The sequence below is a fragment of the Cavia porcellus genome, unplaced genomic scaffold (genome assembly GCF_034190915.1).
Source record: "Cavia porcellus strain 051 isolate PalLab524CR breed Dunkin Hartley unplaced genomic scaffold, mCavPor4.1 scaffold_5, whole genome shotgun sequence".
In the NCBI taxonomy this organism is placed as follows: domain Eukaryota; kingdom Metazoa; phylum Chordata; class Mammalia; order Rodentia; family Caviidae; genus Cavia; species Cavia porcellus.
This window is the reverse complement of record NW_026947488.1, coordinates 12,082,008-12,104,516: the sequence shown is the minus strand read 5'-3', so window position 1 is coordinate 12,104,516 and position 22,509 is coordinate 12,082,008. Positions and strand designations below refer to the sequence as shown.

General features: G+C 58.7%; 1 protein-coding gene and 1 long non-coding RNA gene across 9 annotated transcripts in view; one reads left to right on the top strand and one right to left on the bottom strand.

Annotated features, from left to right (window-relative positions):
* The window catches only part of Ripor3 (RIPOR family member 3), a 61,204-nt gene that overhangs the window by 8,991 nt on the left and 29,704 nt on the right, over window positions 1–22,509 (bottom strand). The window contains exons 1-13 of one of the 8 annotated variants that reach the window (XM_063248172.1): window positions 20,521–20,776; window positions 16,384–16,502; window positions 10,162–10,308; window positions 8,374–8,452; window positions 5,919–5,942; window positions 5,590–5,646; window positions 4,874–5,023; window positions 4,731–4,794; window positions 4,450–4,493; window positions 4,196–4,321; window positions 3,976–4,121; window positions 3,339–3,468; window positions 1,905–2,477 (exon numbers count right to left, since the gene is read on the bottom strand). In XM_063248172.1, the coding sequence (XP_063104242.1) occupies window positions 1,905–2,477; window positions 3,339–3,468; window positions 3,976–4,121; window positions 4,196–4,321; window positions 4,450–4,493; window positions 4,731–4,794; window positions 4,874–5,023; window positions 5,590–5,646; window positions 5,919–5,942; window positions 8,374–8,452; window positions 10,162–10,308; window positions 16,384–16,493 (1,650 nt within the window). In that variant the 5' untranslated portion in view covers window positions 16,494–16,502; window positions 20,521–20,776. Of the gene's footprint in view, window positions 1–1,904; window positions 2,478–3,338; window positions 3,469–3,975; window positions 4,122–4,195; window positions 4,322–4,449; window positions 4,494–4,730; window positions 4,795–4,873; window positions 5,024–5,589; window positions 5,647–5,918; window positions 5,943–8,373; window positions 8,453–10,161; window positions 10,309–13,023; window positions 13,849–16,383; window positions 16,503–17,857; window positions 18,175–20,520; window positions 20,777–22,509 lie in introns of those variants that run through there. The other 7 variants (XM_063248167.1, XM_063248169.1, XM_063248168.1 and 4 more) reach the window with 7 other exon arrangements.
* On the top strand, window positions 4,317–5,203 carry LOC134475970 (uncharacterized). The gene is made up of 2 exons (XR_010047319.1): window positions 4,317–4,508; window positions 4,748–5,203. It is a non-coding gene; the product is annotated as an uncharacterized LOC134475970 (long non-coding RNA).

The window sequence follows — 22,509 nt, the reverse complement described above, 5'->3', positions numbered from 1 at the left end:
GGTCCTAAAAGAAAAAACCCTTCAGCCACAAGAGACCACTAAGGCTTCACTTAGAGGTTTCACTCCCCAGTGGGACAAAAGTGTGCATGTCTGTGTGTGGGTGCACGGGCCCATAAACAGTTGATCACTGTCACCCTACGAAGTCCGAGACAGAAACAGAAACCCTGGGCTGTGATTCTGGGGAAAATACCAGGTTAGCTTTCTGAGACATCTGCTTGGGATTTTCTCCAACTAATAACTATGAAATGTCATGTGGCCACGGTTGTCCCGTGCATGACCACTGCTTCTCCTACCCAAGGGGACAGGCATGCCTAAACCCCCAGGGATTCGAGCCGACCAGAACACGTTAGGACACCTTCCAAAGCAGGTACAATAGCAAATGCTGTAATCACAGCTCCTTGGGAGGCTGAGACAGGAGCAGTGCAAGTTTGAGTTCAGTCTGGACAAGCCTTAGTGAGACCCTAACTCAACATGTTAAAAGAAAAAAAATTTTTTAAATAGAGTGACTCCCAGCCCAGTACTGGAAAAAAAAAAATCACAACTGAATAGATATTTTTTCTGTATTAACTCTGAACCTCCAACTAGCAGCCCTGCCTGAAGGAGGCTCCTTGAACAAATAAATTTGCACTCAAGAGCTCCAGCCAGCACTCAGCTCTGCGCTTGGGAATCACTCACACAGTGAAGACGCTGACAAAATGCACAAGAAACTTGAAAAATGTGACACTAACTGGACACTCGCTTACAGGAAAGGTAAACTCCAGGGCAGAGCCCATCTCGTGTGATGGGAACATCGATGACCACGGTTTTGGGCCACTCTGCAGCTCCTGAGCATGACCTTGACCGTGGATTTGGGGGTGCAAGTTAATCTTAGCACGGAGGTAACCCCGAGAAAGAACCGTAAAGAACACAGACGCGTGCGCACGCTTACACCCATCTCAAAGTGTGTGAGTCTGTGGTGCAGAGCCAGGACCTACACTTACTCTTACTGCTCGGCTTGGTTTGCCAGAAACAGAAGAATTCCTCAAAGATGGTTTAAATTATTGCATTACAAAATTATTTTAAGATTATGGAAAGTGAGACTAATTTCTCAAAACATGTGACAGAAGTTGTATGTGTCTGATTCAAACCATTCCACATAAAAAGACTGCAACAGCACAAAAAAGTGACATTGTTTCTAGGGGTTTTCCTTAAGTTTTTCAGGTCATTTTCATAGTGGTGAGCAGTGTGACTGGATGTCAAATGAAAAATTCAACTTTCTTTGTCTTGTGCTGATTCATAATGTTGAGGGCAGCAGGGGAAATAACACCATGAAAGCGGGGTCTGGGGGAGCGGGGTTCGTAGCTGAGTGACAGCTTGTGCCTTACACGGCTTCATAAATTAGCTGATGGATAGGAAGATGCTGGTGATACACACTTTATTTTATGAACATATCAACTCTGTGAACAGAAAGCAGCACCATCTGGCTGGGTCAGCACCTCTGAGAGTCCCCGCCACCTACGCATGAGCCACCGTCGAGGAGCAGGTTCTGTGTGGGGCGCAGAATGAGGTAGGCAGGTGGCCACGGACCCTCCGCGGAGCCAGCTGGGGCTCCACGTTTGGGTTCCCAATACCACATTCACAAACTTGGGTCAGAAGATTCGAGCCGGGGCCTGGCCCTGGCTGGACACAGAGCAGGTTACCCACGGTGAGCCCTGGCTGCCCCTTAGCATCCTCCTCTTGGCACAGACAGGGCTGCTGCTATTCCCACTTGACAAATGAGGAAACTGAGGTCCAGAGAGAAACTGCCCATCCGGCTCACGCAGGGCTGAGGCCAGGATGCTGGCATGGGCCGACCGGGCCCAGAGCCCCCTCCTGATGCTCACACGGACAGCTGGGCAGGGCCTCTGCGCAGTGGGGACACGTACCTTCATGCGGTCCCGGAAGCCGAGGACCTGGTACTCCAGTTCCCGGAGCTGGGGATGTGTGGGGCCCGCAGACCTCAGTAACTCGAGGACCTCCTGCAGAGGCTGCTCGGGGGCTGCTGCGGAGGCATCTGCTCCGTCCCTGGTTTCTCCGTCCCCCTGACCCCTCGGCCTGCTCAGAACTGTGCAGCTGTGGAAGGGGGAGCCCCAGGGCGGGCTGGGGCTCTCCGTGCCCAAGTTCCTCCAGCCGGGGCGCTCCACAAAGGAACCATCAGCCAGCGGGGCCATGGCGGGCAGCAGGCCTAGGGGTGGACGGTCCTCCTGCACTTCCTTTCCAGTAGAAGCAGCGGGGCCGATGGCCAAGGGCAGGAAGCCCACGTCCAAGGTGGACACTGATGTGCTGGTCTCAGTGTCTCGGGGGTCCTCGGAGCTGAAGGAGTCCATCTCCAGCAGCTCCTGACTCCGGCTCCGCAGCCTGGGGCCCTGAAGGTCATTGTCGGACAGGTAGCTGAGGATGGAGGTGGCCCTTGGTCCACCTAGCAGCAAGGGCTGCTGTGCTGGCTGCTGCAGGATGGACTAGAGAGGAGACAAAGGGGCAGCCTCACTGGCCATCCCAAGGACCAGAGTCAGACCCCCCAGGGACTTCCCCCATCTACCTACATGCCAGGATGACAGGTCTCCTGGAGACAAGCAGACTGGCATCTCAGAGGTGCCAATGGGACTCTGCCACCTCTGGGCCCTTACTCCCAAGCTCTCCTACCACACCCCTCAGTAGCCTCCTTTCTGACCCTCTCTGGGCTGCCTCCCATATTCCTGCCCCAAGACCTTTGCACTGACTTACTATCCCTAGAACACCACTTCACATATGTCTTCTCAGTCTGGGTCCTCACCTGTGTCCTTACACAGATGTCACATGTTCTGGGACCCTGCTCCCGGACACCCTATTTTAAATGGCAACTCCCACCTGATCCAGAAACCCCCTCCGCTTTTGCTGGTTTCCCATGGTCCCCTTGCCCCTCATGCTGGCTGTGCAGGTCCCTGACTGTGACATCATCTGCTTCCCCTGGAGAATTTCAGCTTCTGGAGGACACAGTGCCCACCTGCCCAGGAGCAGGGCCTGGCACGAGTTTTGACCGGCTCCCATCTCCCCTCACCCTCACTGCACCCAGCCCTGATTCTAATTCTGGGCTGCACGGCAAGAATATCTGAAACAAGATGTGGAGGCCAAGCGACGGCCGGGCTGGCTGAAGCCTCCAGAGAGCCCATCGCCAGCGTCCAGAAGAACCAGGAGCCCAAGACCAATGCCACAGGCCCCACCCAGGGTGAGGGGCGGCAGCTGGGAACCCAAGTACGGCAGCCACCCAGAATCCCCAACCAGCCCCCACTCCCCTTCCCCCGGTGACCTCGAGGTCCCTGCCCGGGGCAGAGCTCACTCACCAGGTAATATCTCTCCCGGAAGCTGGGGGTGCTCGGGGGTGTCCAGTTGTACAAGGAGCCCTTCCTGCTGCCCACAGAAAGCTTGCCCGTGGGGCTGGGTGACACCAGGGGGCTCTCGGAATCAAAGGGGCTGGAGGGGAGAAGGGAGGCTGGGTGTCATGAGCTGGTGTGAGGCCACCTGGGAGCTCTGGGGCCCGGAGAGGCCCAGGAGGCGCTGTGGCTGCGAAGGGGTTGTCTTTGCTCTGCACAATAAGCCCCATGTGCAAGAAACTCTGCAAAAAGCCCTTTACCCAAGGCCTCTTGCTGGGGCCAGTGTCGCCCTGAGGCGGACAGGGCGATTCACAGCAGGTTTCTCTCTCAGCTTTAAGATCAGGTGAGGGGTGCAGAGGCCTGGCTGGAGGAGCCGCTCAGCACCTCCTGACCCAGCCCGGGATTCAGTACCCAATTTGGCCAAAGGCAAGAACAGAGTTCAAACTCAAAAGGGCTGGTGGGGCAGCGGGGGGCCACCGGGGCTTGGGCCTGGCATGGTGGGAACAGCTGAGAAGCGGGAGGATCTCGGGTGGGCAGGGCGCCTCTCTGCGGTCAGGCCAGCAGAGGGCGCAGCAGGGCACGGGGAGTAGGGGTCAGCCCCACTCACTTCCACAGCACCTCCAGCTGCAGCTTGATGGTGCCCAGCTCCGTGATGTCCACCACAATGACCTGCGGCCGCGTCGTGAAGAAGTCTGCAATGTCGCAAGTGACGGTGCCCACGGCCAGCGAGCTCAGGCCCCGAAGCTCTGTCACCTGGGGTGGGGCCTGGAGGCTAGTGTCTGAGCCGAGCACCCGGAAAGCCCTGCCCACACCAGCCTGGACCCCACCTTGATCTCCAAATTCTCGTGCAGGGTGGGGATGAAGGCCTTCTCCTCTGCGTCCCAGACCTGGCTGTCGTCAGACTCGATGCGGCCCTTCAGTCTCCAGCGCTGGCGGCCCAGGCGCATGAGCACCTGCAGGCGAGGCCCGGGAAGGGGTGTGGGGGCCGCCCCAGGTGGGTCCCCCTCGCTGCCCACCTAGAGCCTCCCTCCGGACAGGACCTCAGCTGAGACCCAAGTGCTGACCCGGACAGTGGCCGTACCTCATAGTGGTCCCCCGGACAGAGGCGTGCATAGCCCACCAAGCCTGGAACACAGAAAGGTGCTCAAACCGCCCCTGTCCCTCACGCAGGGGGACCCCACGAGTGTCAGGGAGGCTAAGCCAGCGCCATGGGTGGGGGTGCTGGGCCTTCACTGCTGAGGCTCAGTTGTAAGCAGACACTAAGGAGGGGCTGCACCCCGGGACTCTGGCCCACATCCCCCCGCCTCCAGCAGAACTCTCAGGGTCCCCAAGAGGAACTGATCCCCCAAACTGGCTGTGTACCTTTCATCCTGATGTAGAACTCGCCCAGGTGGACCTCCAGCGCCCCCTCGATGAGCCACATGTCCTGCAAAGCCCCACAGGTGGCTCAGCCATCGCCCACCCACCTGCTGCAGTGGGGGTGTGGGGCACGGGGAGGCGCCCACCTCGGAGCACTCGTGCAGGCTGCGGCCCAGTTCCTGCAGGCTCTCACGGGACGCGCGGCTCGGTGGGCTCCGGGAGAAGGCACGCTGCATGTTGGAGGCCCCGTCGCGCAGGCGACACTGGATGCAGTAGCCCTCGTACAGCTCATCCACCTGCAGTGGGCGACAGGACAGGCCCCCGCTGCCTGCAGACAGCTCCACACTGAACCCCAGCAGCACCCGGGGCCCCTGCCGTCTGCACAGTGTGCACCCCCAGGCCGGGACCATGCCTGGCTCAGCTTGTCCACTCTGTCCCACTGCAAAGGGTTGCACAATAAAAACCAGCAAGGTGGACCAGTGAACAGATTTCTTCCTCTCTGCTTGGTTTTGAGGCGGGTTGTGACAGCTCCCACCCTGGGCTCTGGGGAGTAACCTGGGCCGTGAAAGACTGAAGACTCCAAAGGTCTTCCGGCATAACTGGGCCCTTCCCTGCTCTCTGGGCTCTGCTTTCTCATCTGTGCAGTGGGTACTTGGGCTCTTCCCGGCCTCTAAGGTTAAGCATGAGTCTTTCTGCACCCCAGTCCTGGGGGGCCCATCCCCTTACACCCACCGCTAGCCTGGGCCCCCGCAGCCCACCTGCACTCACCCTTGGCCCTCTCCAGCCCTGCCCAGCAGCCTCCCCAGCTTCTGCCAGCCCCTCGAGGCCGCCCCCCACCCTGTGAGACCCCGGGGCCACACACCTTGCTGATGTGGAACTCCATCTTCCGGATGTGCCTTTCCACCCAGCGGGTTTGCTTCTCCCAGGAAGAGCAAAGATGCTTTAAAAGTGGCCGGGAGCTCCCGCCAGCCCCCACCACCCTCCATCAGGTCCTGGCCTCGGGGACAGGGTTCAGTGCCAGGGTGGCCCCTCACCAGCCTTGAGGGAGGCTCAGAGAGCCTCAGTTTCCCCTTTTATACAATGGGAGAAAACCCAAGTACTCCCCTCCAGAGCAGCGGGAGCACGGGACGCCTGCACGGGCCCTGCCTCTGGCCGCCTTGCCGACTGGGTGTGGACAGAAGCTTAACTCACCTTATCCAGGTCATAATAGAAGGCCTGTGGGAAGTAAAAACGGGGAGGCGAAGGTGTCAGAGCCCCAGTGCTCCTCCAGGCCTGAGAGGCTACATGCGGGGACCCTGTGCTCAGGGGACAAAATCTGCCGCCTGCCACAGGCCCAGGGGAAAGAGCGATTAAACACACACACCCTTTGGGAGGCAGCTCTAGACCTGGTGCTGCTTCGCCCTGCTGTGTGTCTTGGGCAAGTTACCCAACCTCTCTGAAGGACATGGTGTATGTAAAACGGGCATCGAGAGCTTCTGCTCCCCGGGGGCTGCCAGGGGTAAGGGTTCAGCCAGAAGGCAACTCAGTGGGGACGCGACTCCAGCCAGGCGGGAAGAACTTGGGAAGACAGATGGCACTGCCCTTAGCAGTGTCTGCTGGGATGTGGCTGAGCAAAGCAGACAAGGTCAGGGGCAGCGCAAGCTTTCCATCAAGGACCAGGCTGTAACCAGCTCAGGCTTGGCCACTATGGCCAAGGCCACCTGCAGTATGCAAATGAGAGGGCGTGGCCAGAGGCTCACAGCGCCCCCTGCTGATGGAGGAGTCTACAGGAGCCGCTCCTGGAGGTTAGAGACCCAAGGAAGTTAGAGATCAAGGTTAGAGACCCAAGGAGAAGAAAGGTAAGATGTGGAGTAAAAAACGTGATTTCTTTTTTAGAAGTCAGTTACTGAACTCAAATCTCTCTGTGCATGCATGTGTGTGTGATGTGACTGTGCAACCAGGGAGAGAAAGAGAAATAGCGGACTGAGGAAGGGAGGCCGCACAGGTAGACAGCGATGCGTGTCAGTCGGAAGGAAAGAGCTAAGCCTGCTCCAGAAGGCTGCTTTCCTATGGATGCATTTAGTTAAAAAATAAATAGAACTGGATGTGGTAACGCACGCTAGTAATTCCAGCATTCGGGAGGCTGAGGCAGGAGGATTGCTGGGAGTTTGAGGCCAGCCTGGGCTACATAGTGAGTTAAGGCCAAGCTGAACTACACAGGGAGACCCTATCTCAAAAAAAAAAAAAAAAGTCCCAAGATTTAGAAAAGAATCATCTGCACGAGCTTCTCAGAGACCACTATGGTGGTGAAATTCAAACCAGCAGCTGCTGGGGCAGCAGGGCACCGAAGCAGCCTTTCCAAGGGTGGCCCCGGGACAGTCACCCTTCCCTGGCCTCCATGTGCCACATGCACATTTATGCGCCTATTTCTGGGTCCCAGAGAACAGGGATGGCTCCCTGTGTGGGAGCCGTGCGACGGTGGGGGGCCGGGCACTAGGACCGGCGGGGTCTCTTGGCAGCTCTTCCTCCACCCTCTGCATTGGCCCCTGCCCAGCCACCCACCCAGGGCGAGGCGCATGCAGCTGGCTGGGCCACGCCTGCCCCATGTGGCTGGCACAGGCATGAGCTCCAGCCTGGTGCCACCTGCTTGCTGACGGGGGGGCCTCTGTAACCCTCCCCAGCTTCCAGCCCCTTAGCACACTGGGGCCTGCAGTGCCCCTTGGCTGGGGAGGAGGGGACCCCACAGCAGCGGGCAGGTGTGCTTTGTTCCCAACTGTGTCCGTAAGAGACAGGTGGGGTTTGCATGAGGCAGCAGTGGGGAGCAGGAGAGGAGGCTGGAGGGACGGCACAGCTTGCAAGAGGGATCCTCCAGCTGGAGGGGTGCAGGTCCCCACTCAGGGGACCTGGCAGTGTCCCCAGGTAAGATACGGGACACCCAGTAAGAATCCGTACTTTCCATAGACAGTGAGTAATGTTTTAGTATCAGTACGGTAGGTCCCAGAGGTCACATGGGATACACTAAAAAGTCATCTGTTGCTTGTCTCAAAAGCAAGTTATCTGAGCACTGCTTTTTGTTGTGTTTGTTGTATTTTGTTTTCTTGTTAAGCCTGGCTCTGGTAATGAAGCCCAGAGCGGGTGAGCCCTGCACTAGACTGTGGGGTGGAGGTGAGGGCAGCTCTAATGATGGAAAAAAATTGGAGCAGACAGAATGTCGGACAAAACATGCAGGCTCCAACAAGGACAGTGTCCAGGGCCACCAGGACACACTAGAGAAACAGCTCCCTTTCCTGACCTCAGGGCACCTGACTGCAAAGGTCTATAAAATAGGACTATCTAAGGCCAGGCATGGTGGCCTACACCTGTAACCCCAGCACTCGGGAGCCTGAGGCAGGAGGATTGCTGCAAGTTTGAAGCCAGTATGGGCTACATAGTGAGTTCAAGGCCAGCCTGAACTACATAGAGTGACCATGTCTCAAAAAAATAAGTGGGAGGCATCTAAAACCTGGAACACACCTGTCTCCATTCCCCCACCTGCCTTGGGTTCTTCTAGAAAGAGAAGGAGGCGGGCTGACCCGCTGCCCTGCACTCTGGCACTGGCCTGCACCGTTCTGCCAGTCAGGGCCCTCCTGAGCCTGAGTCTGGGAGCGGGGTGGGGTGGGGGGCTCACCAGCCTGGAATTCCTCCGGGTGTCCGCGTGCCGTCCTGACAGGTAATCCAGCTCGGCCTGCTGCAGACACAGGTACTCCCTGCAGCGGACACCGGGGAGACTTTTCAGTGGAAAAGAGCAAGGCAAGAAAAAAGTGGCCGCTGACTGAGCGCCCAGGCCTGGCCGAGGGCGCTGTCTCTCCAGGCCAGGTTAGGACACAGGTTTTAAGGACAGGCAAACTGACTCCCAGGGGCCGCAAGTAGCCCAATCAGGGCCACGAAGCAGCAGCGAGGCTTAACACAGGCCAGAAGCCTGCAGTGTCCTCTGGGGCCCTGTCATCACCCCGCACTGTGCCTGTTGCCAGGCTGGGTCCATCCGTGGGGAGGTCAGTGTGCCACACTTGACCCTCCCACCTGGACACAGGGGCTGAGGACCCTACAGAGGCCTAGAAATCACACTGTGGAGCATGGAGGAAGTTGTGGGTAGGGAACCCAGGGTGGGGTTCATCTGCTACATTGCAGATTTGCTGGGTCACCCCAGGAAGGTCATGCACCCTCCACAAATGTGGAAGGGGCAGCTTCTGCCGGCCACTCCTTACTCAGGGATCAGGCTCCCTGGGACCGAAGGGGTGACCACAGCCCAGCTAGACCTCCAGGTCCTTAGGGGAGCCCAGATGCTGCCCAGGGAAGTGAGCCCCTGATAGACATGGCAGCATATGCTTATAATCCCAGCATTTGGGAGGCTGAGGCAGGAGGGTTACTGCAAGTTCTAGACCAGCCTGAGCTACACAGTGAGCTCAAGGCCCGTCTGAACTGTCGGTGTATAGTGTGACCCCATTTCAAAGAAAAGGAAAAAAATCCCTTCCTCTCCATTTTAACTTTCTTGTTTATGCTGTATAGAACGAAAGCCGGGCGTGGCAGCACCCCAGCTACCCAGAGGGCCAAGGCAGGGCGATTGTAAATTCAAGCCCAGCCTGGGCAGTTCAGCAAAATCCTGCCTCAAAATAAAATAAAAAGGGCCAAGAACATAGATCAATGGTAGAGCACTCGCCTTGCGTATGTGGGGCCCTGGATTCAAACCCCAGAACCAAAAAAACAAAAAAAGTATTGCTTGAAAACTGTTGGTGCTAAACTGCTCAAATGTTTACCCAGCTCTGCCTCTCTCTGGAGATCTTACTAAAGCCGAAGTCAGATCACATCCCGGCTCCACACAGAACCCTCCGTGGCTCCGTTTCCTCCAGGCCGAGCACCAGAGGCCTCACCGCGGGGTCCCCAACCCTCGCTCTGCAGTGTCCCTCTGTCACCACCTGTGCCTCAGCTCCTGCCCCCGGGCCTTTGCTCTGCCTCCTGTGGCCTGGAATGTTCGCCCATTACCTGCATGGCCCACTTCCTGTTCTCTGCGGGCGGCCGTTTACCCACGTGTGACGTCACTTAAGATCATCCCGCACCTCCCTGCCTGGATCCCTTTTCCTCTGTGCCACTTGTACCATCTGACACGCCTGCATTTTACCTCCCCGTGTGGTTTATGATCGTCTGTCCCCGCTGCAGTCAACCCCGCAGGGACAGGAGTTTTGCCTGTTTTGTTCCCTCCTAGACCCTGCGCCTCAGTAAATCAATGTTTGTGACCAACTCCCTGATCTGGCCGCTGCCCGGATAACCGTCTGTCTCCCTTGCTGGCTGGCAGAGCCTGGACTCCTCAGGCTTCTGCAGGGCCTAAGCAGGCTGCAGCCCTGTGCGCCCTTCACACACAGACCCGCTGGGCTCCCCAAAGAGGCAGGGGGCGCCAAGGGGGACCCCAGGCGGCACTTACTTGAGGCCCTGCTTCAGGGCTTCGAAGATCTTCTTCACCTGCTGCGGCTTGGGCTCCAGGCCGGCCGGCACCTTGCGAAGTGTGCCGTAGGACTTGGAGTATTTCGCCGGTGACCGCGACCTCACAGAATTCTTGTTGGCCAGCTTCCTGCGAGAGGGGCCGAGGAGGGAGATGGGGTGTGGCTCGGGACCTCGCTGCCCTAGGACAGGCACTGTGGGACTCAGGAGACCTGGCTGGGCCCCACCCCTTCACCTCGAGCTTTTCTGAGAAACTTGAGACTCTGAGCCTCAGTTTCCCCATCTGTAAAGTGAGAGGTCTGCATTTGAGGATTAAGAGGTTAAATCACAAAAACTTGGGACCTGAAATGAGCTCACAGTGAGGATGCAGTCAGGCAGCTGTGGGATGGGCGGGTCGGCTGGCCAGGTTGCAGCCTGTGTCCGCACAAGGGTGGCCACGACCCTGCCCCAGCTGTGTCCTCCATTAACAGCGTCGGAATTTCCCTCGGGGCAGGCCCCCAGCTCTGCCTCTTCTGCTCTCGGGGGAGAAGGTGCTGTCCTGTGACCACACTGGCACACACGCATCCCGGGCAAACCCACTTCACAGGATGGTTTAGTCAATAAATTCCACGCCTCTGGCCCAGGGCAAGGCCAAGGGCAGAAGTCTGGCCAGAAATTTGGTTCGGGAGTCACAGGAGGAGAAGGGATTCCTTCTGCTGGTGTTGCTAACTGGGGGAACACACCCCGCTTGTTAGCCTGTAGGGAAAACAGATCCAACACAGAAGGAGGTGGATGGAGTCAGAGCACACGCACGATGACCACGTGGCAAGGACTTCCTGGATCCAGCTATTCCTGAAGTTGGACCTGTGCTTGGACTTTGCAACTCTATCACCCCGGTGTTTCTTTTCCACTTAAAACTGGAGCTGGGAGCACAGACTACATGATCCTGAGAACCAGCAGCTCCCAGCAGTGACAGCCCATCAGATGTCCAGCATCTGGGGACTGACCACAGCAGCCCAGCATCAGGCTTCAGTGGCACCTCGGCCTCTGCCTAGAACCCTAGAGTTCCCTCAGGAGGATGGAGGACCAGGCTGGCTGGTGCCGACTTTGCTCCCTGCAGCTCTGAAGAAGCTCCTTGGTTGGTTTTGCATGCTAGGTGAGCACTGTATCACTGAGCCCTTTCCCCCAGCCCATCCCCCTATTTATGGTGGGGGGACTGGGGATGGAACTCATGACCTTGCACTTGCCAGGTAGGTGCTTGTGCTGCTGAGCTAAATCCCCAGCCCCCCCTTTTATCTTATTTTAAGACAGGATCTTGCTAAGCTGCCCAGGCTGAGCTCAAACTTGCAATCCTCGTATCTCAGGCTCTCAGATAACGGGGATTAGAGGTGAGCACCCCTGTAAATATTAGTACTCATGTGCGTGCTGCTCCGTTCCCCTCACTCCCAGCCTGGGAAGTAGTGGTGAAAGTTAACGAAGCCTAACTGACCAGGGCAACACGGCCTGCCACAGGATTGGTGAGCCGGGAGCCTCTGTCCGATGTCAAGAAGCTCGAAGGTGGCAGAGCTGGGCTCCAAAGCCAAGCCCACACACACCCTCAGCTGGGATCCAAAGGGTCCAACCAGGGTTCTCGAGGGGCATCAGAAACACCTGGAGGAGTTGTTCAGCTCTGATTGGAGGCTCCACCTCCAGAGTGTGCGTCCAGCCGGCCTGCAGGGGGGCCTGAGATTATGCATTTCTACCTTGTTCCGAGGGGCCTCAATCAAGCCTCCCCCTGAATACTCCTTGAGGGGCTCAGGGGCTGCCCTGGGCAGACACCTCCTGCCAGAGGCTGAGCCCAAGTCCTGCCCAAGCTGCTACACTTTGAGACTCAAGCCCTGGTTGTGCTCCCTCCCACCCCAAGGGCTCAGGCCATGGGGGCTGCAGAGGACTTCGGTCCTGAAGGCCAGGCAGGGGACAGCAGCCCCGAGAGAAGAACCACCCTACCTGTCCCCAGGAGGCTCACAGGCCAGCCAGGCTGTATTTCTGGCTGGGCTAGATGCTGCGCATTCCATGGAGATATGACGCCACTGTTTACTCTGCTCAGGGCTGTCCGCATGTCACCTGCTAGCCCCGATGGACCTCGAGCCAAGCCTGTGGTTCCCACCGCAGCGGCACACCTCGGTCTCAAACCCTGCTCCTGCGAGCCGGGCTGCCTGCTGCTTAGGAATGTGGGGTCTGAACACCTCACCTCACCCTTGCCTCAGTTTCCCCACCTGTAAAGGGAAGATACAAGAATGCCTGCCGCACAGAGCCGTCCCGAGGTGGCCACTCACTCAACACTTACACCAGATACACAGCCAGCACTAGGGGCTGGAGCAGAGCGCAGGTACCACCTGCCCTGTGAGCTGACACCAGCCCAGGAGACGCACGGAAGGGGCGTCAGGGGCAGGCCCTGGGCCCACCACTGAGATCTGCGTCCTGCTGTCCCCCAAACAGGCTGTGTGACCTTATGTAAGTTATCCAACCTCTCTGTGCTTCAGTTTCCTAATCTGTAAAATGGGAACCAGAGCAGGGTCCCTATGAGGGTTACCTGTCTAAGAAAACACAAAGGAATTCAAACAATGCCTGGCAAAGAAGTACCACACACGTGTTCAAGTCTTGTCAGATGGTACCAGGTGCCAGGTAGAAAGCTAAAGCGTACAGGAGGTCATGAAGTCAAGGAAAGGGTTGGGGACGGCCCCCCAGTCGGGGAGCGGGAAGGGGTGCTGTGCCTGCCCTGTTACTGCCCAGTCGCTATCACTGCTGTCCTGGCATCTGCAGAGTCCATGATGAGAGGCATTTTCCAGGGCCCGGGGTCCCCCGCCTCCCTGGCCACCTCACCCACCTCTTGGAACGCGCTCTCCACAAGGTCGCCATCTCCAGGCACAGGGGCCACTCAGGGGCCAGCTGCCGGGGTCCTGCAGTCCCAGGAGGGCGGGCGCTCTGAGCCCGGCGCCCTGCCCATCTGCCTATGAGCTCTGAGCCCGGCACCCCGTCTGGTGTCCCAGGGCAGGGCGGCCCAACCAGCGGTGCGCGCGCAGCCTCTGGATGGTGAAATCAGGCTGCGAGTCAGACCCGGATGTCACAACAGCCAGCCAGGAGCAGCCTCCAGGGTGGATGTGTCACCGGCTCAGCTCCAAGAGGACTCAGTAAATATTAAACAGCCCCCGGCACGCCAGACAGCTCCCGACGGTCCCGTGTGCCCCAGTGGGTCACGTGTGGCCACAGAGCCGCCCTCTGCCTGCACCACTGTCACCGGCTTTGGCCCTGGTCACCGTGGCTGGGCCAGGTCAGAAACCCAAGGCAGCACTCAGCCCTCAGAGGGCCGACCAGATAGGCTCGGGGTCGGGGTGGGGACAGATCCCCACACATGGGGCTGTTTCTTTCCAACACGGGGCAGCAAGGTCTCGCTCTTGGGGGCCATTGATCAGGACCCTGAGCTCAGAGCCTGAGTATCTAGCATTCACACCCATGTGTCCCAAGAGACCCAATGAGGGGAGGCGAGGGCCTCATGGGGCTCAGGGCCCAACGGGGATTTGCCCAACAGCCTGGGGAAGGGCAGAGCAGGACAGGGTTAAGGGTACCTGTGCCTGTCAGCGGAGGAAAAAAAGGGACAGTATCAGAGTCTGCCCCACCACTGCCACCCCCAGGGCCCATGGAAATGACCTATTGTAGCAACCATTGACAACTTAGTATAAAATTCTACCATGAGATTACTTCCAAGAGAATTCTCTATGGACTAAACAGCTGTCTACGTCAAAGCAGGAGAAGGGAAAATTGAGACCAACAGAGGCACAGCCTTTAGTATCTAAAAAGGCCCCTGCTCTCCTGCCGGAGGTCACTTTCCTGACCCCCCTGCCCTGAGCTGAGTGCCTGGACAGCCTGGCTGTTCTGGCCTGACTGGGTTAACTGGGAAATAAGGCCAGAAGCTGAGGCCTGAAACCCAAGCCTGGCTCTCCCGCCAGAGCCCAGGAGGCAGCACCAAGGGTCCAGCTCTGGGGACAGGAAGTACAAATAGATGCTGTTCCTCTCTGGCACCTCCCTCCTCGTCCCTGGGCAGGGGGACGGCAGAGGCTGCGGCCCCAAGGGACCTGGGCCAGCTGGACCCAGCCTTTAGCTCCCTGAGGGGAAGGAGTGTGGTCCAGGATGTCAACAGTCATCAGAGCCATCTACCCTCGATGCAGACATGGACAGGGCTGACCTGGGCTGATGGCCCCCACGCCCAGGGACCACATGACTTCTGGCCTCTTTTCACCCAGAATTCAGGGAGTATGGGGCGCTTTACATCAAGAGCTGCAGGGCCAAGTCCTTTGCCAGATGGCCTGCACAGCTGGCCCTCCAGCCCTGATGTGGACCCCAGGGTGGGACACCAGGAATTGCAGGAAGAGGCAACTCACAGCAGCAGGACCCCAGCCAGCGTGTCTGCAGCCCGTGCAGCTGCACCTCCTGGGCGCCCACGGGTGCCTTCCTCACAGGTCCCACACTTCCTCCCCACGGCCTGTACATCCGGGCACTGGGGGCTTGTCCCCGTGGGTCCTGGGCTGAATGTCATCCCGTCTGAAGTCTCTGCTTCAGTTCTCTGTAGCCTGAATGCGACATGGGTGCCCCTGTGGCCTTCTCCAACCAGGGCCCCACACGCCAGTTGCTTTTTGTCCCTCAGGACCTTTGCATCTGCTGTCCTGTCCTCTCCCACCTGATCAGGATCTGCTTCTTCTGTTCTTTTGTGTCCCTGCCCCAGCCCTTTGGGAAGGCCGGCTGTCCTCACCACACCCTCTCCTGGTCCTGCAGAGCCCTTGCCATGACCAAGCAGTCTTGGTTATCATCAGCTTATTTGCCACCATGCTCAGCCTGGCATAGCAGAGGTCTCCGTACATATCTGTTGAGGAACAAGGGACTCGAAAGCGTGCTCCCAGCTGGGACACCAGAATTCCAACGGGGTGGAGGTGCCACTGTCCCCCAGGTACGAGATGGCCCATGCAACTCGAGTGGCAGGGGAAGAACAGGTCCCATAGAGAGAGTCCATTGTGTGGTCACTGAACTCAGGGCTGGGGAACGCTGATGGGGCCCTGGCCTGCCTGGGGCTCAAGGTCTCCCCTGCCAGGCATGTGTGACACCATGCCCTAAGGAGAAGCTGCAGCAGAAGCAGGAGAGACAGGCGCTCCAGGTAAGACCCTCAGGAGAGATCCATGCCTGGTGTGCAGCAGATGGTGGGGCTGATCCCAGGGCTTTGGCCCCCGAGGGCATGGGCTGCATCCTAAGTGGCAGGGGACACTGGGATTCCAAGCAGGGTTGTGGCATTAGGGGACACAGCTGTTGATCACTCACTGATCAGCCTGGTTCCCCACCGCACTGTGGCTCACTTAGACAGGTAAAGGTTGGGGGCCCTCAAAATGCTAGAAAATTGTCCCCACACCTATCATCTGGCAGTTGGCTCCCTGGGGACTAGTACAGTGCCCAGCGTGAGACTTTGGGGTGGCCAGGCTGCAGCCCCTAGGCGCAGAGGGTCACCTTCCCCAGAGACTTCTCTTCTCAAGTCTGTGTGGTGGCCCAGCCCGAACAGCACCTCCCATGAGCTCGTGGCCATAGGTCACGCCCTACCTCCAGGCCTGTCCCCCATGGGGACTGCTTCTCGCCATCTGAACCCTCCCCCAGCACCAGCATGGGCTAGCATCTCGATGGACATCACCGCATTGTATTCATGACACACATGAGGAAAGACACACAGGATTCCCATTCTTCAGATGAGGAAGCCAAGGCTCAGAATGTGCCCCGGGTCACAGAGCCAGGAGAGGAGGCCCCATTACCTAGGCTACCAAACAGGAAGCGAATTCCTTCCTGACCTCGCCCCAAGGACTCCGTGACCCAGCTCTGGAGCTGTTTTACTGGGTGACCTTGGGTCAGTGGACTCACCTCTCTGAGCCTGTCTTGCAACTAGACATCAGAGCATTTAAAATGGTAACTTTGGGGCAGGGGTTTTAGCTCAGTGGTGGAAGTGCCTGCCTGGCAAGTGCAAGGTTGTAAGTTTGATCCTGGGTACCAAAAAATAAAATGGTAACTTCTTGGATTTCAAGAAAATTATAGGTTTCTTTCAGCCCTGAGTGTGTCTGTCTGTCTCCGTGTCTGTCACCGGGGCACCCCGTCCTCCCCGTCTCTCCCATAAGCCCCAAGCCCAGGACGCTGGGGTGTATGTGCATGGGGAACTCACGCAATCCTCCGGCTCTGTGCGCTGCTGAAGCCCGCGAAGGAGGCGCTGCGCCCCACAGTCCCCACAGCCCCAGCGTCCGCAGGTGACAGGAACCGCACCCTCACCGACATGGCCGTCACCTGGACCGGGAGGACAGGACGGTCAGCACGCACAGTCGCCCCCGAGTGCTGGCTGTGCCACAGATGCCTCCGCGCCTCCCTCTGGGCTGCATCCATCCCCACCTTCAGCTGCCCCCTGCACCATCTCAGGCTCACAGGGGAGAAACTGAGTCTCCATGGGGTTGGGGAGCTCGGGATTCGAACGCTGGTCACTCTACTTTGCGTGCAGGTTCTTCCTGCCCCAGCGACGTGGCCCCTCAGCAGGGCTGGGCACCTCTAGCCCAGTCCCTCACTGAGCATCTGCTGTGAGTCAGACCCTCACTGGCTGCACACACCACGCCCCCGGCAAGCCGGGCAGTGCAGACACACCAGGGACCACGGTGGCCCCGAGTCTGCAGCAAAGTGTCAGGGCCCTGGCTCCTGAGCCCGCCGAGGAGGTGACCAGAGCTGGGAAGGCTGAGCAGGGTGGGGGCAAAGGTGGGGGGAGGCAGCAGGAGCCCCAGGGCACCGCACCGTGAGAATGCAGAATGATGAAGACCCAGAAACTAAAAAGAGTTGCGGGAGGTAGGGGAGGCGGGCACAGGAGAAAAGCTGGCAGAACGCAGGTCCCGAGCAGCCGTGGCAGCCCCAGGGAGGGTGCGGGCCTTGCAGCTGGGCGGGCCCAGCTCCCAGGGGAGCTGGGAGCCATGGGAGGGTTTCGAGCAGGGGTGATAAAGCCCAGTTCACAGGCTCCCCGAGTTCAGGGCTGCCACCGCCGTGACCCCACCGTCCTGTCTCCGGCCCAGAATGCAATGAGGTCAGCCCAGCGCCCTGGCTGCCTTCTCTTTTTTCCAAACCATCTCTAGGTTGGAAAAAGTGCCCCACATCCCTTGGGAATGTAGCCCTTCTGGCCAGCCTCTTCGAGCACAGGCGGTCGGAAAGTTCTTGGTATCTAATCTAAATCTCCGCTGCTCTGGTTCCATCCTCTTCCACCAGGGCACTGTCCGTCCAAGCGTTCCAAGGACCCCGCTGACCAAATGCGGACCAAACAACAACAGGGCCACCGCACACACCCAGGCCTCCTGCACACACCAGAGCCTGCACCTGCCCCACCTCCAGCCTCCGGACCTGGACGGGAAAGGCCATGGCCACCCACGCTCAGTCCTGTGTCTCCTTGTTGGCCACTGCCAGGGCTCGGTCAGCACCTCCAGCAGGTCTGTGTGCCCCCAGAAGCCTTTGCTTCTGCTGTCTCTCCTCTCCACCGTCCCCATATGTAACCCACAGGGAGACATCAGAGTCAAGGAAGCCAGACCTGGGCTCCAGGGCTCAGTAATCACAACTGGGAAATGGGAATTCAGAAAATACCTCCTTCACAGGGGACAGAGGACACAAGGTACCTGGAGCCCACAGTGTGCAGGGGACGCCCAGGCAGAGCTGGCTGCTGTTGGAGACCCCACCCTGGAGGTGATCAGCTTAGTGTGGGGAGCAACTGCTCACCCTGATGGAAGAGGGCGGGAACCGTCCACTCCGCAGCTGCTGGGTGCCCCCTCGAGCCAGGGGCCACTGTAAATCCATGAACAGATGGGGAAGTTGAGGCAGGCTCAGAATGGAGGCATCATTTCTCCACTGTTATTATGCCTGATGCAAATTATCTTACTGAAATTACTCAGCCTCTTTGGGAACAGGACCCACTGATGTCCTCACTGGATTGATGAAAAGTGGGTCCATAAAATCAGCCCGCAGACCCTGCAGGGCGTCAGCTGAGCCGGGCTCAGAACCCAGGTGTGTCTCATGGCGACCTCATCTCGGGCTGCTGTCGGTGGTCTCACCTGGCTTCAGGGACGCCTGCGTGCTGGAGCTCCAGCCCCACACCCTGCCCAGGGAGGCTCCCACAGCCCACACCTGTGCCTGCTCACCAGAGTCAACTTTGAAATTTTTAGAAATACTACGAGCCAGCAGACATCCACTGGAAGCTGAGAATCAGCCCCGCAGGAAGTCTGCACCGGGGTGCACAGTGGTGGGGGCTCCCATGCGGGCTGGTGCCCTGCTGATAGTGAACCTTGCCAGCCCACGGCTGCTCTCGGGGCCAGCATGCACCAGGATGGGCCAGGCACCTTCTCTACCTGGATGGGCGAGGAGATGAGAAGGAGCCAGTACCACCTACAGGTCATTCCCTGCAGGAGAGAGAGGACATAGCCAACAGCCCCGCCCCCAGGGCCCTAACGGCTAAGCCAGGTGCTCCTGCTCACGTCTCAGTGATAGAGAAGGACGGAGAGCAGAGCCCAGGTGCCCTGCAGCCAGTGCCCCGTTCCCAGACAGCAGCTGAGCTGCTCGTGGGATTAGCTTCCCGGCTCTTGTGGCTTGTGTCTAGATGTCCCCACCAAGCCTCACGCAGTCACAGGGGGGGCTTTTCAGAGGTGGCTGGATCTAGAGTGCGTGAGCTGGAACTGACTGATGAGCACTGCCAGGACTGAGGGTGTGAGCGTTTCCTGCCCTGAGGACAGATAGCCTGGATAAGATAGAGAGAACAGGGTGCCGGGTATGGTGGCACATGCCTGTAATTCCAGCACTCTGAAGGCCGAGGCAGGAGGATCCTTGTGAGTTTGAGATCAACCTGGACTACAAAGTGAGCTGCACAGCAAGAAGCTATCTCAAAAAAGAAAATATAGGGGACAGAAAGAGGCTTGTCACTTGTCACTTGTTTTTGCCGTCTCCTGCCTGCCACAATCTGGTTCTCCTCTGTGATGCCGCTCACTGTGTCACCCTGCCCTGGAGCGATCCAGTACGGATTGAAACCTCAGCAAACTGAGCCCAAATAACCCTTTTCTCCCTTAATTTTGGGTGCCGGGTATTTTGGCTCAGCAATGAGAAAAGTAACTAAGACATCGGCCAGGGCCTCCTGCGGTCACTGCTCTCAGCCCCCCAGGGACGCCTTGCTGGCCACTTCCCGGCTCTCCCTGCCTCAGGGGTCCTGAGGCTCCAGGGCCTGATTCCCTGTAGGTGTCCAGGACCGTCAATGAGAGTCCTCTCCCCGCCAAACAGGAGCCACGGGTGTCAGTGCATGGAACACGCCAGGCGTCTCCTGGGGGAACCCGGGGCCAGGAGGAAAGCGCCTGGGACAGCACTGGACCCAGAGCCCAAAGGTGACAACAATTACCGTCCCTAGCCCTAGGCAGGTAGAACAAAGGACCGGGGATAGAAGTGCTGGCTTTGCCGGATGCGTGGGGTTTCTGTCACAGCTGCCCTACACAGCTCTACCCTTTTAGAGCAAAGAAGCCACAGGTAGCAAATGGGCAGGAGCGTCTGGGTCCGGGACACTGTATTACAGAATCAGCTGACTCTGAGCCTGCTTGGACACTCGCCCTCCTCTAGAGCCAGCACCCTGCTACCTGCCTTAAGGGCTTTAAACACTATCACTGACCTCCCCCAGGCCATAAGGAGCAAGACCCAATATACATCCCCATTCTGCAGATAGAACAACTAAGTCCTGGGGTGGGAGGGTGGCTCCTTCTCAAGCAAGCTCACTCAGGCAGGAAACAGCAGAGCTGGGATTTGAACCTGGGCAATTGGGGCTGTAAAGCCTGGCCACATGTGCTAGGCTGTGCTTGCCTCCCGAGCTATGCTGTGGACTCACACCCTGCTTGGGAGCCAGAACAGAGGCACCAGGGCGTGACGTCCTGTGGGGAAGTGGGAGAAGCAGATCCGGGTCCCCCCCTAGCCGGCCCTGGTGGGGCTGGGCCTAAATGATGGAAGGACATGGGATTAGGGCAGGATGGGATGGAATGGTGGGCAGAGTGAAACTCCAGAGAACCCCAGTGGCCATCGGCTTCCTAACAAATGCAGCCCAGCCGGGGCACCAGCCTCCGGAAAGGGAAGCCTCCGGGAAGGCGGTGCCTTGAAGACCCCGTCCCCTCCTGCGCCTCCCTCCCTCCTTCCCACATCTAGGGAGAGCCACCAGCAGCCCTGGCAGCAGTGCCAGGCAGGGCCTCAGAGCTGAGCCAGAGACCCCCCTGGGCCCCGGGGCCAAGGAGGAGGCATAGCGGTCATGCGGTTCCCAGACCTTTGGTGGCAGACAGGCTGCCTCTTGTGCTCCTGCGTCCCACGCTGCCTCTCTCTGGCCCGGCACCCAGCAAGCCCACACTTAGATGGGCGCTGTTGGGACTCGGCAGGCCAGCTGCGGGGGCTCCTCACACGGGCAGCTGCTCCTGGACACTGGGCCTCTGCCCCAAAGGTGTGGCTGCAGGAAGCAGAGCCCTCTCCCACCCCCAAATCTGTCCTGCTCACTGCTGGCCACAGCTGCCCGGCGTTTCCGCCACCACCGCCGGCCGGAGGAACCTGCAATTTCACCTCGTTGAGAGGTGAAGCTTCTAAATTTAGCGTGTGGGCTTTGGGGGCTGGGTGGCTTTTATGCCTGACTCCCTCACTTAAGGCTCTTTTTTCTCCCCTCAAGTGCCAGCCAGGGGTTCGTTTGCTTATAGGAGTTTCCAAAATAGCTTCTTGGGTTTAGAATGAAAGGAAATGGCAAAATAGCCCCAGACAAGCATTTATATGTGAGCAAGCTGGGCACGCAGAACACAGAGCGCAGAGCGGGCTGCTCTGGAACCAGACGGTCTGCCCCGGGCGGGCGCCGATCATTTCACCAGCGACAGCGACAGCGACGGCGGGACCAGCTGCTCCCAGGGCTCACCTGGGTCCTGCCAAGGTCGGGGGAAGAGCGGGAGAATCCAGACTCCTCCTGCAGAGCTCACCCTGGGACGTGTCCTCAGAATTCACCAGCTGTCTCATGTTCCCCTCTGGGAACAGCTCTGCCCCTCACGAGCACCCACATGCAGGGGCAGCAGCTCATACTGTCCCTGTTCACAGCTTCGAGTGATTGACTGAATAAATGAGGGTGGAGGGGCCTGCAGGTTCTGAGTGCAAACTGAAGGCAGATGCCCAGCACACGGCTGTGAGCCAGTCCCGCAGGAGATGCGGTGGCAGGCACAAGCAGTGGGCTTGAGCTGAGGCCCATGGGAGCAGAGAAGGGATCTCTGGCTCAGCCCTGGACGAGGGAGGACTTCAGATGACCCCTGAGGGAAGGCACCACCGATTTACAATCTAAATTGGGAGAAAGGCTTGGCTTGGCGGGAAGGAAGGTGGGATGGAGGCGTGTGCCAGCGGTTGGGAATGGTATGTGCAAAGGCTCAGAGTGGACAGATAGAGTCCCCTGGAGGAACTGTGTTTGCCCGGGTGGAGCAGCAGGGGCAGCAGGGTCCCCTGGATGCTAAGGTAGGTCCAGGCCCCGTGGCCGGGGTGTTTAAGCTGCATTAAGTGAGGCCAGCAGGCACCCAGGGCCCCCTGGCTTTGGTAATGGTGCCTCTGAGCTCATCTGTCCACTCCATAGGCCTGCTGCCCACCTGGCCCAGAAGTCAGGGTCTCATGAACACGGCCTGAGCGCCTGCTGTGTGTATGTCCTCAACTCTGAGCCTCGGTCCCCAGGGCAGCTCTGCTGATCTGGCCAAGGTTTGCATCCCCATTGGCAGCACAGACACCCTTCAAATTGCCCGCCGAAGCTGGAGCTTGGCCTCCACCCCTGCCCCTGGACGCCCACCCTGCTGCACCACCCACAAGCGGCACCCCTGGATGGCCCCTCCTAGGACCCAGTGCAGCAGAGTCCATGGAGACAGCCCTGGGGACTCGGAGGGCTCCAGCTCCTCCCCTCCGTTCCCTCCTCCTCTAGCTTGGAGACAGGGACCTGCTCACACACAGGAAGCCTCACCACCAAGAGAGCTGCGCATCTTACACAAGTCCCTTCCCCTCCAAGCGTCTACTTCCCAGTCTGTAAAATGGGACGGTTGGGCTGGAGCTTTCTACCCTTTCTACCCCCGCCCAGCACTATCCCAGGCACGGAACAGAGCTGAGCCACGGGCAGCCAGAGGGTAGGGCTTGAATTTAACCAGGTTGTTTTGTTTTGCTAACTTTAAGATCATCTCCATTCAGGGCTAGCTGTCTTCCCCATGATTTAAATTAGTGTTTTTCAATAAAGGACCTGGGTCACAGCAGAGCAGAG